This window comes from Manacus vitellinus, unplaced genomic scaffold, assembly GCF_001715985.3.
Source record: "Manacus vitellinus isolate BGI_N305 unplaced genomic scaffold, ASM171598v3 scaffold_60_pilon, whole genome shotgun sequence".
In the NCBI taxonomy this organism is placed as follows: Eukaryota; Metazoa; Chordata; class Aves; order Passeriformes; family Pipridae; genus Manacus; species Manacus vitellinus.
In genome coordinates this window covers 3,288,303-3,300,879 of record NW_021940687.1, presented here as the reverse complement: position 1 = coordinate 3,300,879, position 12,577 = coordinate 3,288,303, and the positions used below count along the sequence as shown (strand labels likewise).

Below are 12,577 nucleotides of genomic sequence, written 5' to 3'. Positions count from 1 at the left end.
CAGCCTTGCATACACTCTTGCAGCACACACGTGTTTTTATGTCTCATATTTCTGGAGAATGGGGCAACAGCCACACGTGAATGTTATCTTTGTGAATGCAAGAAGCATATTTTGTTACACACCATAAAACTTTTGGGAAAGAATGTGATCAGACTTGCATTCACCACTTGGGAATTGGCATAAATAAGGTTGTTTATGCAAGCTTATTTTACTTCCTTTTCTAGGTGCCTGGTGACAGTGTTTCTTAACACACTTGCATGCTGTTTTTCCCACAGGGTGCCTGCCTCACCAACTGCCATGGATTGTCTAGATTCAGATGGTTAATATCTTAATTTCTCATTACTGCTCAGTATGTGGCTTATACCTCATTGACCATGTAAAGCAGCATCTTATGCCTTGTTCAGAAGTGTTTGTCAGTCTCATAATTTTCAAATATATCTGATGAGTACTAGCAGATAAGGAAGCCTCCTTGCTCTTTTACTGCTTATTTACTGACTGAGGGTAAGCCAAAGGAGAGGATAAAGGCTTTGCTGTGGCACAAACAGGCTTTATGATTCCTCCCAATTCTGTGACTGTCCATGCATAAACAGTTAAGTTGAGAGCAGCTCTTGATACTTTGCACCACAGTGCCCCTTTACCCAGTTTCCAGAGCAAATCAAGGTCCTCTGCAAAAGACTCCTCTGCTGAATTACAAGAAAAGAGAGAAGAGCAAAGAGAAAAAGTGAAAGCAGCCTCATACAGGCAGGAAGTTATAAACATGGTAGTATGAAGAGAAAGCAAAGGTGGGCATACAAAGCTGCTGTGGGTAATGATCATAGAACCGTGGAATGGTTTGGGTTGGGAGGGACCTTAAAGGTCATCTAATGCAACCCCCCTGCAATGAGCAGGGACACCTTCCCCTAGACCAGGCTACCTAAAGCCCTGTCCAACCTGACCATGAATGTTGCCAGAGATGAGGCAGCCACCACCTCTCTGGGCAACCTCTGCCAGCATTTCATAACCTTCATCATATGAAATGTCTTTCTTATATCTAGTCTGAAGAGAGAGAGCAAGGGGGAACACGATTCCTGCTGAAATGGTAAAGGGAGGGGAAAAAAGGAGAGGCAGCTTATATGTGGGGATGGTGGGGAAGGTGGAGTGAAGCACAAGAGGTAGAGAGGACACAGCAGTCTCTTGTGAGTGTGCTGTGTGTTGGGCCACCTGAAGCCGTGGCTGTGGTTGTGCCATCCCATTCCTCACTGCCTGCAGACCTGATTTTGCAGGTATGGAATTGCTACTGAGGAATAGGTTCCAGTTTTGCAGAGCAACACACAACTTTGTCGTGGCCATGGGCTTATCCTTGTTTTTCCTGCTGTCCTTTTGATGATCATGGCACACCCCTTCCTTCACAGAGCAAACCTGTCCTATTCAGTTGATGAACTGGGGTCCTCTCTTCATGCATGTGACCCTGTACCTTTGGTAACATTTTTCAAATGTGATTTTGGATATATAGTTTCCTAAACTGAAGATGGAAAAAAATTCCCTTATGTGGCCTCATCTGGACCAGTGAAGAGTCATCAGCAGGACTGAGATCAGGTAGCTTGCACTGAGCTGACAGAGCTGACTGAGCCTGACAAAGTCCTGGAGGAGGGGCAGTAGGGGAAGGGATTACTTTACCACAGGGCTCCACAGTTTTCATTCTCACTGTATTCAGTTTTGATCCTTCTGCATTGGATCTGTTTTGGTTCTTCCCACACCACTAGCTGCTGCCAGGAATATCAGTAAGGGTGCAAACAGGACAGGTCCTAGCTCTGAGTTCAGTTGCTTGACCCACCAGTTCCTAGGGAAACACCATTTACTTCCAGATATGGAGGAGCCTTGAACATTTTTAATTTCAAGCTCTGAGGTGTCACAGTAATAGTGAAGTGTAGAGGTTATAGAGCCACTCAAAGAAAAGGCTGTCGCCAGTAGGAAATGGATGTATTTTTACTAGTCTGGCCCTTGGAACTGGCCTACCAATTTTGACTAAAACTATGCTTAAACAAAAATTAAAGCAAAGCAAGCATGTGGCATGGAAAACTTCAGTCCACCCAGCTAGTTAGCAAAGTTCTAGGCATCTCAGCAGCTGGGTCCTGCAATGAAAAGTGTCTGGACCAGATCTACATGTTTTACAGGTGTAGGCACAATCGTTGGGTTTTTACAGGAGCTTCACAAGGTACCTGATAGTTTGCTTGTTGTGTTTTTAGGCATTTGAGAGCACCCTCAAGTCCTGGGAGGACAAACAGAAGTGTGAGTTGTCCCGACCCTCGTCTTTCTCTCTGCAACCAGAGATCATGTCTGAAGAGGAATCCACTCAGATCAACCAGTTTGGTCAAGCTGCAGGTGCTCTGATCCACAGGTGCGACTCAACCTGCTTTTGGTGATAGAGCCCTCCTTTGGGGCCTGGAGTCATACTTCCTGTTCCTAGAGATGCTCCTGTTCACTCTCACCCTCTACAGTGCTGGTCCATGTCACTGGGAGCAGCCTCATTCATTATGCACTGTCCCATCTGCACAAGGTTTGAAGTTGAATAAACTTTCTTAGGCCATTATGAACAAAAAATATTACTGTTGTGAGCAAACATGGATACTTTAATCTGAAAGAACCCATTATCTTTGAATATAAATTACTTTTTATCAGAAAAGAAACAAAAGCCTCTCTGGGAGCTCAGATGACAACCTGGGTTCTTGTAACCCTGATGCCCAGCAGAGATTTTTTGGAAGAAGTCACTGTATGCTCATCTGTTCATCCTTTGGTCAGACATTCTGCACCTTGGTCTGAGCTTCTGAGAGAAAATTCCCAGAATCATCAGAGAAGTGTTAATTAAGTTGCCCTAAGTGCAGCTGCCTTTCACTTCACCGTGGCCATACTAAAATGTCTGGGTTGTATTTCACACTGATCCCAATTTGTTTGCAGAATTGAACATGCACCTGGAGTTGTGCCCGTGAGATCTGCCTGTGTGTGCTCACTGTGGGGGGAGAACTGCCCTGCTTTGCCAGGGGCTGTGCCCCTCCTGTGCCCCAGCCCTGCCCCTGTCGCTCAGAGGGGTGTTAGGAGGAGATCCCCAGTCAGAAGAGATCTCCTGCTTTGAGCACGTGCTGATGCAATCTAATTCTCTCTTTAGCATTCGGGAAATAGCCCAGTCCTATCAGGACATGGAACAGGAGCTTGCCCATGCTGTCAATGCCAGCTCCAAGTCTATGGACAAAGTCTACGCTAAATCCAAGTCTACAGAGGTACGTCACTCATTGGCATCTCCCATTTTGTCCTCACTCCATAGCTCTTGGTTTTCCTTTCTGATTGACCAAAAGTAGGCCCTGCTTGTGTAAGACTTCTTCCTTTTGACTGCTCAGACTTCTGCACTATCAGGCTTAACTTGTGCATGAATTGCTTCCCTGCAGGGTCTGAACTGCAGCCTCGTGGTAGAGTTGGTGAATAATGTCAAAGCCCTGCACAATGAGACAGAGCTGCTGCTGGCAGGCAAGATGGCTCTGGTAAGGAACACAAAGCAGGAGGAAAGCAGCCTCTCACTTCCTCCCCTCTCCTCCTATTACCTTGGCATAACATTTTGCTGGTCTTGGGCTTCCTTGTCTTTGTAACTCTACAGTCAGTTTAAATGTTATCATCCAGGAATTAGGATGATTTTGCTACATGGGCATGATGAGCAGTCAAGGTAGACTCTGTGGAGTTTGGAGCTCAGAACAGATGAGAATCATTGGCTTGGTAAGGTCTGGACAGAGTGCTTGCTGTGCACTTCCTTTTATAAGGAGGAACTGCTTTGTTAGCTAGGGATTTTGAGGCAAGGGCCTGACTGTGTGTTCCACCATGTGGTTTTAACTCTACTCTGTTTCCATTTCTGATCTAGCAATTAGATCCTCCCCAGAAGGAGCAGCTCCAGGCAGCCCTGGCAGACATGGACCTCCAGCTGAGGAAGTTGGCAGACATCCCTTGGCTGTGGCAGCTTATGGAGCCCTGTGATGAGGAGGTGAGGAGAACCAGGGCTATTTTTTCCCTAGCTGTTCTCTTTTTCCCTAGTTGGCTGTGACTGTATGACTGATGTGAGAAAACGTCATTAAGAAGGAAACTCAGCTCCCCAGGGCTAAAGAAAGTAATTTCCTGCTAAGATCCCTTGGCTGACATGGGATGAACTTTCTCTGCTTCCTTTCCTTTCTTGATCAGAATGAGTTTAGAATTTTTTTTCCCTCTCTTACAAGGTCGTGGAACTGAGCTTGACAGTGGTTGTTGCTCTTGGTTCATCCCAATCAATTTACAACTGAGAGCCTGATTTTCCCTTTCTGTTCTTGCAGAACCAGATGCTGGATTATTCTAAACGCAGCCGCAGTGGCAAATTCCGCCTGGTGACCAAGTTTAAAAAGGAGAAGAACAACAAAAATAAGGAGACTCATAGTAGCATGGGACTGCCGGGTACCCAGTCTGCTCATTCACTGTGTCTCTTTGTCACACTACCTCTTCTTTGTCTGTCTCCTCACATATTCCTCCTGTTTCACCTGCATCTGCCTTTTCTTGGAGGTCTACTCAGTCGTCTTCATGTGGCAGAGTAGTTTGTTGCTCCTTTTTGAGTCATGATCCCCCAGTACCACACAAACATTCCTGAGCAGGAACAGGAGGTACCCTCTGAAGAATTCTCTCTACATATTTCCAGGGATATTTCAGGGGGTGTTTAGGGAAGTGAATTTGAGGATTTTGGCATTTTAAGTATCAAAATGACTGTGGGGCCCAAGTCCGCATAACTCCAGTTTCTTCACTGCTAATTCTCTGTGATATGGTAAATGTTGTTTTCTCATTGATTCACCTTCAGGCTTTAATCAAGTTTCATGTCTAGTTGGTTGGGCATCAGCATCACCACAGGTGCACCCTGACCTTTAATCCTACTGGTAACTAGATAAAAACTGGCCATGAATCAACAAGTTGCCATTCAAGATACTTTCTCTCCAAATTGGGTTAGTTGATTTTTGGTCTGTGCTCTCCTTATGAAGGCTTTCTTCTAAAATTCAGAAGTACTACCTGTACTTTTCAAGATACTTTCTCTCCAAATTGGGTTAGTTGATTTTTGGTTTGTGCTCTCCTTATGAAGGCTTTCTTCTAAAATTCAGAAGTACTACCTGTTCTGTGGGCTCCTGGGTCCTGTCCTCTGCCATGGGGTTGTGGGTACAGTCTCCTTCTGTCTGACAGGCTGGTGTTCATTCGTTGCCTCCCAGAACTTGGAAACTTTATTATTCTCTTATTTAGAGGCTGTGCAAGAAGGTGGAAGTCTAAACCTCTAAACTCCTCCTCTTTTCCTCAGACAAGGGGGAGTTTGCCATTTTGTTTACTGAGCACAAGTGATTGTACATAATAGCAAAGTAATCTGTGCTGTGATTCTTTATCATGTATTTTATCAACCTGTTGTTTTGTACACAGAAGAGTATCAGTGAATTGACTCTTCTAAAGCGTAGGGGTAAACTTTAAAAAACATATCCAATCCCATCAAAACAAACATGCACTTCCTCCTGGCTGTACCACAGCAAGCCTCTACTTAAGGGAACACCTCTTACCTTTCTCTGTCCTACCTCTTTTGTTTGAGATCGTAGGTCATGCTGCCCTCCCCTTGGTTTGAGGCTGTGGTCCTGGCTGCCCTCCTCCTCTGGCACTCAGTGCTGTGGTGTCCTCATCTCTCACTGTCTCCTGGGATTCTGGGTACTCAATGCACTCCTGCTTTTCCATCTCTGACAGTTCACCTCTGGGGAACGGAGGAGGTTGCGGCCTGGCTTGAGCATCTCAGTCTTTGTGAGTATAAGGATATCTTCATCCGCCATGACGTCCGGGGCTCTGAGCTCCTGCACCTCGAGCGGAGGGACCTCAAGGTACTTTCATGGTTGGCTCATGAGAAATAGCCAGCTGCATCTGCATGACTTCTGTGCTGAATGTGCTTGGAAGTGGTCTGCCTGCTGTTCGTTCCAGTGCCCTGGCAAGACAAACAGGGTCATTGCAGTCTCGTTTTGTTTTCTCACTGTTTTAGGTCACCTGGTTTTTAATAGTGGGGAGGTAGAAGAGGTAGTTGAGGGACCAGCTGTCCAGTTCTGCCACAGTCTTCTAGAGATGTGATACAGTCCAGCATACAGATTTCAGATAGTGTTCTTGAGAGTCTCTGATTTTAATGATGGAACTTTTCAACTTCTCGGCTACTGTCCCATCTTTGCAGAATGTGCTGTGATTGGCAGAATTTGGTTCTTACTGTGCAGTGACTGGGCAAATAGATCATCACACTTCTTTGTTACCAGAAAAAGTGATTGTGCCCTTTGATGAGGCTCATAGACAGAGAGAATCTTTTTTAATAGTGCTTAGCAATCACATTGCACAACTTTTCATCTCCTCACCAGGAGACACTGTCTCTATGGAGAGAACTTGAAAGTGCTTTGTATGTGCAAGAGACTTATGTCATCATTGTGGTCACTTGCATAGAGCAGGAAAACACTTATGAAGTGGTTTGTGGCATTTGTCGAATGCTCCTTGGATCTCATGTGTGATTTTGACTGTGTTCCCATTGGGAGGTTTACTGTGACCTGTGTAGCTGATCCCTCCACATGCCATCCAGCTGCAGCCTGGGTTTTGTTGCATGGTAACCAGTTATTTGATGTGACTGGTTGGTTGTTCCTGCATGTTTTGGCTGCTAGCTTAGGTCCTTGATCTGTGTGCTCTTTCTGTTCTCTCAGTCTTTGACAGCCAAAGCAATTTGTGTTTCTGGCTAACAGTCTGCTGTTGTTTCTCTACACTTCTCTGTGCCTGCTCTGCATCCTTAGTAGCTTTTTGACATGTGGTTGGAAGTGCTGTATATAACCCTCAGGTTTGTTATCTTTCTGGTTGGTTTTCTTCTCTCTTTGTAACTGGCTGACTAGTTTGTAACCATTGCTTGGCCACCTGGAGTTCCCCCCTGCCTTTCTCTGAGGGTAAGGTTTTCTCTTTTCTTCCAGGACCTGGGTGTGACCAAAGTGGGTCACATGAAGAGGATCCTGCACGGGATCAAGGAGCTGAGCCGGAGCACTTCTGCCAGCGAGGCTTAGCCTCTGTTTTCACAGCCTGTGTCTACCATTCCCGCTGACTGCACAGCAGTCACCTCACCGAGCAGATGTGCTCACAACTGTCTCTACTGAGCAGCCAAGTTGGAGCTGTTCAGAGCTCATATCAACCAAGCATGGTGCTACTTTTTCCTGTGGGGTACGGCTGCATCCAGTGGAGAGGCACCTGATCTGCAGTCGGCAGAGCCTCCCGGAGGGAACGCACTCGCTGTTGGAAGAGCCACGTCCTCTGACGTGGGAAGTTCTGGTTCCAGTGACAGTGCAAGACTCCTGAGAATTGCAACACAGCTACCTTTACTGGATAACTTCATCACAGTAGAATAATTCAGGGCAAAAGATATATTGGCCAGTCTTAGTTCAGGAACATCTGACAGTCTCTTCAGACCCAAAACTTTCCCACTCATCTCTGTGCCACACCTGTATTTAGCATATATAAGTGGGACAAAGCTTGTCCTTTTGTCTTACTTCTCCCTTTTTAATACACCTGTAGTTGCATGCAGTTTGCATCCAAAATTCAAAGTCAGTACAGACCTCCTCCGATGAATATCAGTGATTCTCACTCACTTATGCCTTTGCAACAAACAATGCATGTGGTTCACCAGCTGGCCAGGCCTCCCACTGGGCCTGGCTCTCCTGTCCCAGCCAGGGGCAATGGTACATCATCAGGTGTTCAGGCATCACAAACAATTGTTCAGAAATTCTGGTAGTAAGAAAAGACGAAATTCTGGAGAGCCAGAAGGTTGCAGGAGATCAGCTCTGACATTCCCTCTTCTGAATTCATCTTCAGGAGGCCAGATAAAAGGGAGAGGAAAGCTAATGAGATGTTTGGGCGGCACAGAAGTGTAACATAATGAAATGAGATATAGGACAATTTACTCCATCTCGGTGGAGGGAGCAGAATGATGGGCAACAGCCTGCCCATTTAGTGCCACTTCTGTGGCCACAAACAAGAGAGCTGTTTCTTTGCTTCAACTTGCAGTGCAGAAAACTATTTCTGTCACAAAATATGTGATTTATGTCTAATACTTGCATCTTTTCACCTGTCTTGGTCTTAATGGCTTTTTTTTCCACCTTGCTTGTCTCTCTTGCTGCCTTGCTCCTTCACTCCAAGGTGATACCAAAAGACTAGGATGGCTCAGTACCCCTTAGAGAGATACCATGTCTTCTCAGACATCAGAGCACTGAGAGAAGGAGGATTGTTACTGAGGACATGAGCATCTTAATGAAAACAGAAGTATGTTGATAAATTGCCTTTGGTTCCATCAACAGTGTAGCATGGAAAAATTCATGCCTCTGACTCAGAGTTTCTAGGTGCCTGGCCTCAGCTGGGTGACTGTTAAAGCCCAAGACCAGCATGGATAGTTATATCACCATGTTTATCACTGCAAAGGAAATTTGAGAACAACCAGTGCTGTAGAAGTTGGGAGACAGCAGAAATTTTTAACTGCTCTGTCAGTTTGTGTGTGTTTTATTTTTTTATTATTACAGAGTGGCACCTGTCTGATTGTGGCTGCAGACAGAATAGGCCACATACACAGTGGCATGAAAGATCATTACCTGAGGACATCATTCTTCTTTGTAAGGATTTTTATCAAATTGATATCACCTCTCTAGTCTAACAACAAGCAGTCAAGTTAGCTTATGTAAAGACTTGACAGCTTATAAAGGTTCTGGGCTGATTTCATTCTGGGCAAACTCCACTGGATTCTCCATATTTCACCAAGGATTATTCCAGCTCTCCCTGTCTGTTCTAACCAGTCAGCCTGGTGACAGGTTTTCCTCATGAGAAGATAAAAGAAGATTAATGTGCTTGATCCAGGTAGAAACATTTCTGGTATAAATACTGTGGGGACTGAGCAAGAAATACGTCCAGCTTTGCCCTGAGTTTGTTTTTCCTACCTATACATTGGCAATTGCTTCCATAGCTGTATTTTTATTTCTCAGTACAGACCCCCCTCACTATATTGAATTCCTGAGGCATCAGGTCAATAAGAATTGCAGACATAGTGTATTTTTCCACTTGCTTGGTGATGCCCAGAGCAGTGTGTGGATGCCAATGAGAAGCCTCCCCTAAGGAGATCTCCAGGCTGCAGCCATCCTCCCTGCTGACAGTCCCAGGAATGGGCCTGGCTGGGACATCCCAGTGCCTTCCCAGGAGAGTGCAGCAGGGGAGTGAGGTGGGAACTCTGGAGGAGAGGTGAGATCTGTGTTTGTTCCTCTTTGTGGTGAGAACTCTGGAGGAGAGGTGAGATCTGTGTTTGTTCCTCTTTGTGGTGAAGGAGCTGTTCTTGCTCTGAACTTTCCCCAGGCAACCTCGTGGTTAAGGATGCATAAACAATATGCACTTGCCTTGCTTGCATAATCCCTGAGGGATTAAATTATTGCCTCCATAGAAACAACTTCTCTCTACTCTTCCTGCCCAGAGCAACAGAGGAATCCAGAGTTTTTACGTTCAGGCATGTTCCTTAATTCGTGCCATATCTGTCAATATTAGCCATCTGCTCTGAGTGATGATGCCTGCACAGACCCATCTTCATTTCTTTTGCTTTTATGATCTTTGTGGCAATGCCTTCAGATCCTTTTTGTGTGCATGCACATTTATCAAAGGGTTGAGAGCCAGTATATTCCTGTCTGTTGCTTATCAGAGGCAGGGAGGGAGTTCTACCTTCTTTTAAGAGCTAGAAAATGGGATCCACATTTAACCTGAGTGCCTTTGAATATTTGTTAAGGTATAGATCTAACAAAAGGGCCATAGCTCTGTGTGTCTCACTGGGAATAATGCAGATTTCTGTTGCAGAGATTTTGTGAATAGATGGAGGCAATTTGTGTTGAACAGTGAGAGCCATCTGCAGAGTAGGGAGCTGAACTCCTGGGTACATTATTCCGAGTTCCTCTTCCGGCATCTGATAATTCTTTTGTGGGAGAGAAACTCAGGAAAGACAATTAATAAAATCTGCTGCTTTGCCAAAAAAGAGACTGTCCAGCAGTCTCAGGTAAACACCAGCTTGAGAGAAGCTAGGACTGCACATATCACACAGTGTTTAGTCTCTTAAAAAATGCAACTCCTGGGAGAGCCGCGCGGCACCTTCTGTTCCTCATCCCTCCCCTTGGCAGTGGCTGCAATGGGCATAGGGTTCCTTCAATCTGTTCTCTCACGCTCTGGCACGGTCCTGGATATTTGATGGCAGATTCTGGGGAATGCCATTGGGGTTAGGTGGGGTTGCATGCACTGGGGACTCCAGGGACGCTTGGCCCGTGAAGCAGCTGCCAGTGGTGCCCTGCTCTGGGCTCCCTCCGCGAGGGCTGATCCAGCCTGTCTGTTTTGGCTCGGGGGATCTTCGTGCCCCCTCCTCTGCAGCAGAGGGAGCTGTACAGAGGTGCTGCCTGGCTGGGCTGCACAGGAGCCTGGGGGCTTCCAGCTCTGCCAAGGCCTTCAGTGCCAGTCCTGGGAATGTTTCTGCACCCAAATCGAATGGAGCTTCGTTCATTGTTTTAGTGTTATTTAAAAATGTGCATACTAGCCACCTGATTTATAAAGACTGTTTACAAGAAATATTTTGTATCTTAAGATGTGTGTACTGTAAAAAGAAAAAAAAAAAAGGAAAGGATGAAAAATGATGCTTTTCTACAGCTGTTAGCAGTGACTGCGTGTCCATATCATTGTCCACCGACTGTTGTTCCTCAGGGGTCTCCCCGCCATTCCTGTGATCCTGTCAAAAGCATAGGGAAGCAAGTGAATCCCTGTACAGGCTTGGGAAGAAGGTTTTGTGCCTTAAGAATGGGACCTGCTTCCCTCCTATTTATTATGTTAATTTATACAGTGACTACCATGGCAATGTCTCTTGTATTTTTTTTTTGTACATAGTTTACTGTTGATTGTTGTAAATAAGTTTTTCTTGTATATAAAGTAAACATGTTTCTGAGCTTCCAGTAAGGATTCTCTGTTACTGATTTTGTTGTGAGAGGGCTGCTGTGCCCGTCTGGTGGGAACCAGCTAATAAAAAACTGTGCTGTGATCAAGTGGCTTTATCTGACTTGCATCAGAAGTTGTTCCTTAGAGGGGAGTGAAATAGTAAATGGGAGTGTTGTAGATTAGTTTTGTAGCAGCTTTTTGTGCTGGTTTAATTGGAGTAGAAGACATCAGGTAGTTTATTTTCATTAGCTACATCTTGCAGTGAACAAAAGATGTTTTAAATGTGGTGTTTCTGCTGGTGCTCATCCTGCTCATAGCTCTGCTGCCTGCAAACCCCCAGCTCGATGGGCAGACCCTTCCAGGAACACAGTAGGGTGTGTGTTGTTACCTCATGTGTTTGCAGAGCTCCCATGGGTGCTGTGCCAGGGTGGGAGGGGAGCACTCTATGTACTGCAGGCAATGTATACAGTAACTGGAACGAGTGAAGGTGCATTTACAAAAATGTGGGAGAAGGGAATTTTCTCATGGACTGTAGAAACTCAGTGCCATAAAAGGACACCTGTAAACTTGATAGAATTTGGAGGTGTTTGGGTGAGGAGTCCGTAGAGCTGATTGTGATAAACTTTCTCTTCTATCCATACAGATTGGTGTGTTCATGAGATGCTGACAGGAAACTTCAGCAGACTAATTTAAACTGGTTGTAGAGTTCCACAGTACTGTTGCAAAGTAGATGGAAAGTAAGTTATAATGGTCGTGAATATTTTCTATGTGAAAAACACCTTTGTACTTGATAGTTAAATGGAAGTGTGGAGAGATACTTTGTGTGACAGGAACATGAGAAATCATACTAATGTTGCATACTCCTGCAAGATGAAAATGGTAAAATTGATCATTACAATGTTACCTAGAACAGGAATAAGGAGAAAAGAAAAATCATATCAGACCTGAGTGTAAGGCTCTTCTTTAGGTGGCACTACAGAAAACATGCAAAGAAAGTAACAGCAGAGGCAGAAGATACTCTTACTTCTCTGATACAGGTAATTTGTTTTGGTCTTTTTTTTAATTATGTGACAGAAGCCAATAGCAAAAAAACACATTGCCCCACTCAGTGTCTCATTGCTGAGATGTCAGACCTGCTCAGGGCTGCCATCCTCTTGGTTTGATTTAACTACCACGTGGATCTCAGGAGGTGGGAGTGGATGGGAAGAGAGGTGTGCTGTGAAGATCTTGAAGTGCCAATGAGTTTTAAAAACACAAAGTATTCTTATTCTTCTGGTGTTTCCCTTGTCCTAGGTGGTGTTGGGTAGGGAGGGTTTATGTATTTGGGTTTTTTAATAGAGTGTAAAGTGTCTTGAGAATTGAGGAGAAGGCAGGGAGATCTGCTCCAGCCGAATGGGCAGCTCTGTAAACTAACAGGTTCAGAAGCAGCCCTGCCACTTCTCACCTGTAAAGCAACTGCAGAGTCATAAGGTAAATTCCTTGTTTGGCTGCTCTGTGGTTGGGAGCAGCTCGAGATGTTTAATTCTCAGAAGGTTCTGAGAATTAAGAACCTAAGAAGGTTCTGAGACTG

The 12,577-nt window shown here is 45.1% G+C and overlaps 1 protein-coding gene across 4 annotated transcripts in view; it reads left to right on the top strand.

Annotated features, from left to right (window-relative positions):
* The window catches only part of DGKD (diacylglycerol kinase delta), a 48,091-nt gene that overhangs the window by 34,744 nt on the left and 770 nt on the right, over positions 1-12,577 (top strand). For 2 of the 4 annotated variants that reach the window (XM_018083120.3, XM_029963704.1), the window contains 7 exons: positions 2,226-2,377; positions 3,143-3,254; positions 3,420-3,512; positions 3,884-4,003; positions 4,326-4,443; positions 5,752-5,882; positions 6,990-11,111. In XM_018083120.3, the coding sequence (XP_017938609.1) occupies positions 2,226-2,377; positions 3,143-3,254; positions 3,420-3,512; positions 3,884-4,003; positions 4,326-4,443; positions 5,752-5,882; positions 6,990-7,079 (816 nt within the window). In that variant the 3' untranslated portion in view covers positions 7,080-11,111. Of the gene's footprint in view, positions 1-2,225; positions 2,378-3,142; positions 3,255-3,419; positions 3,513-3,883; positions 4,004-4,325; positions 4,444-5,751; positions 5,883-6,989; positions 11,112-11,650; positions 12,045-12,577 lie in introns of those variants that run through there. The other 2 variants (XR_003916223.1, XR_003916224.1) reach the window with 2 other exon arrangements.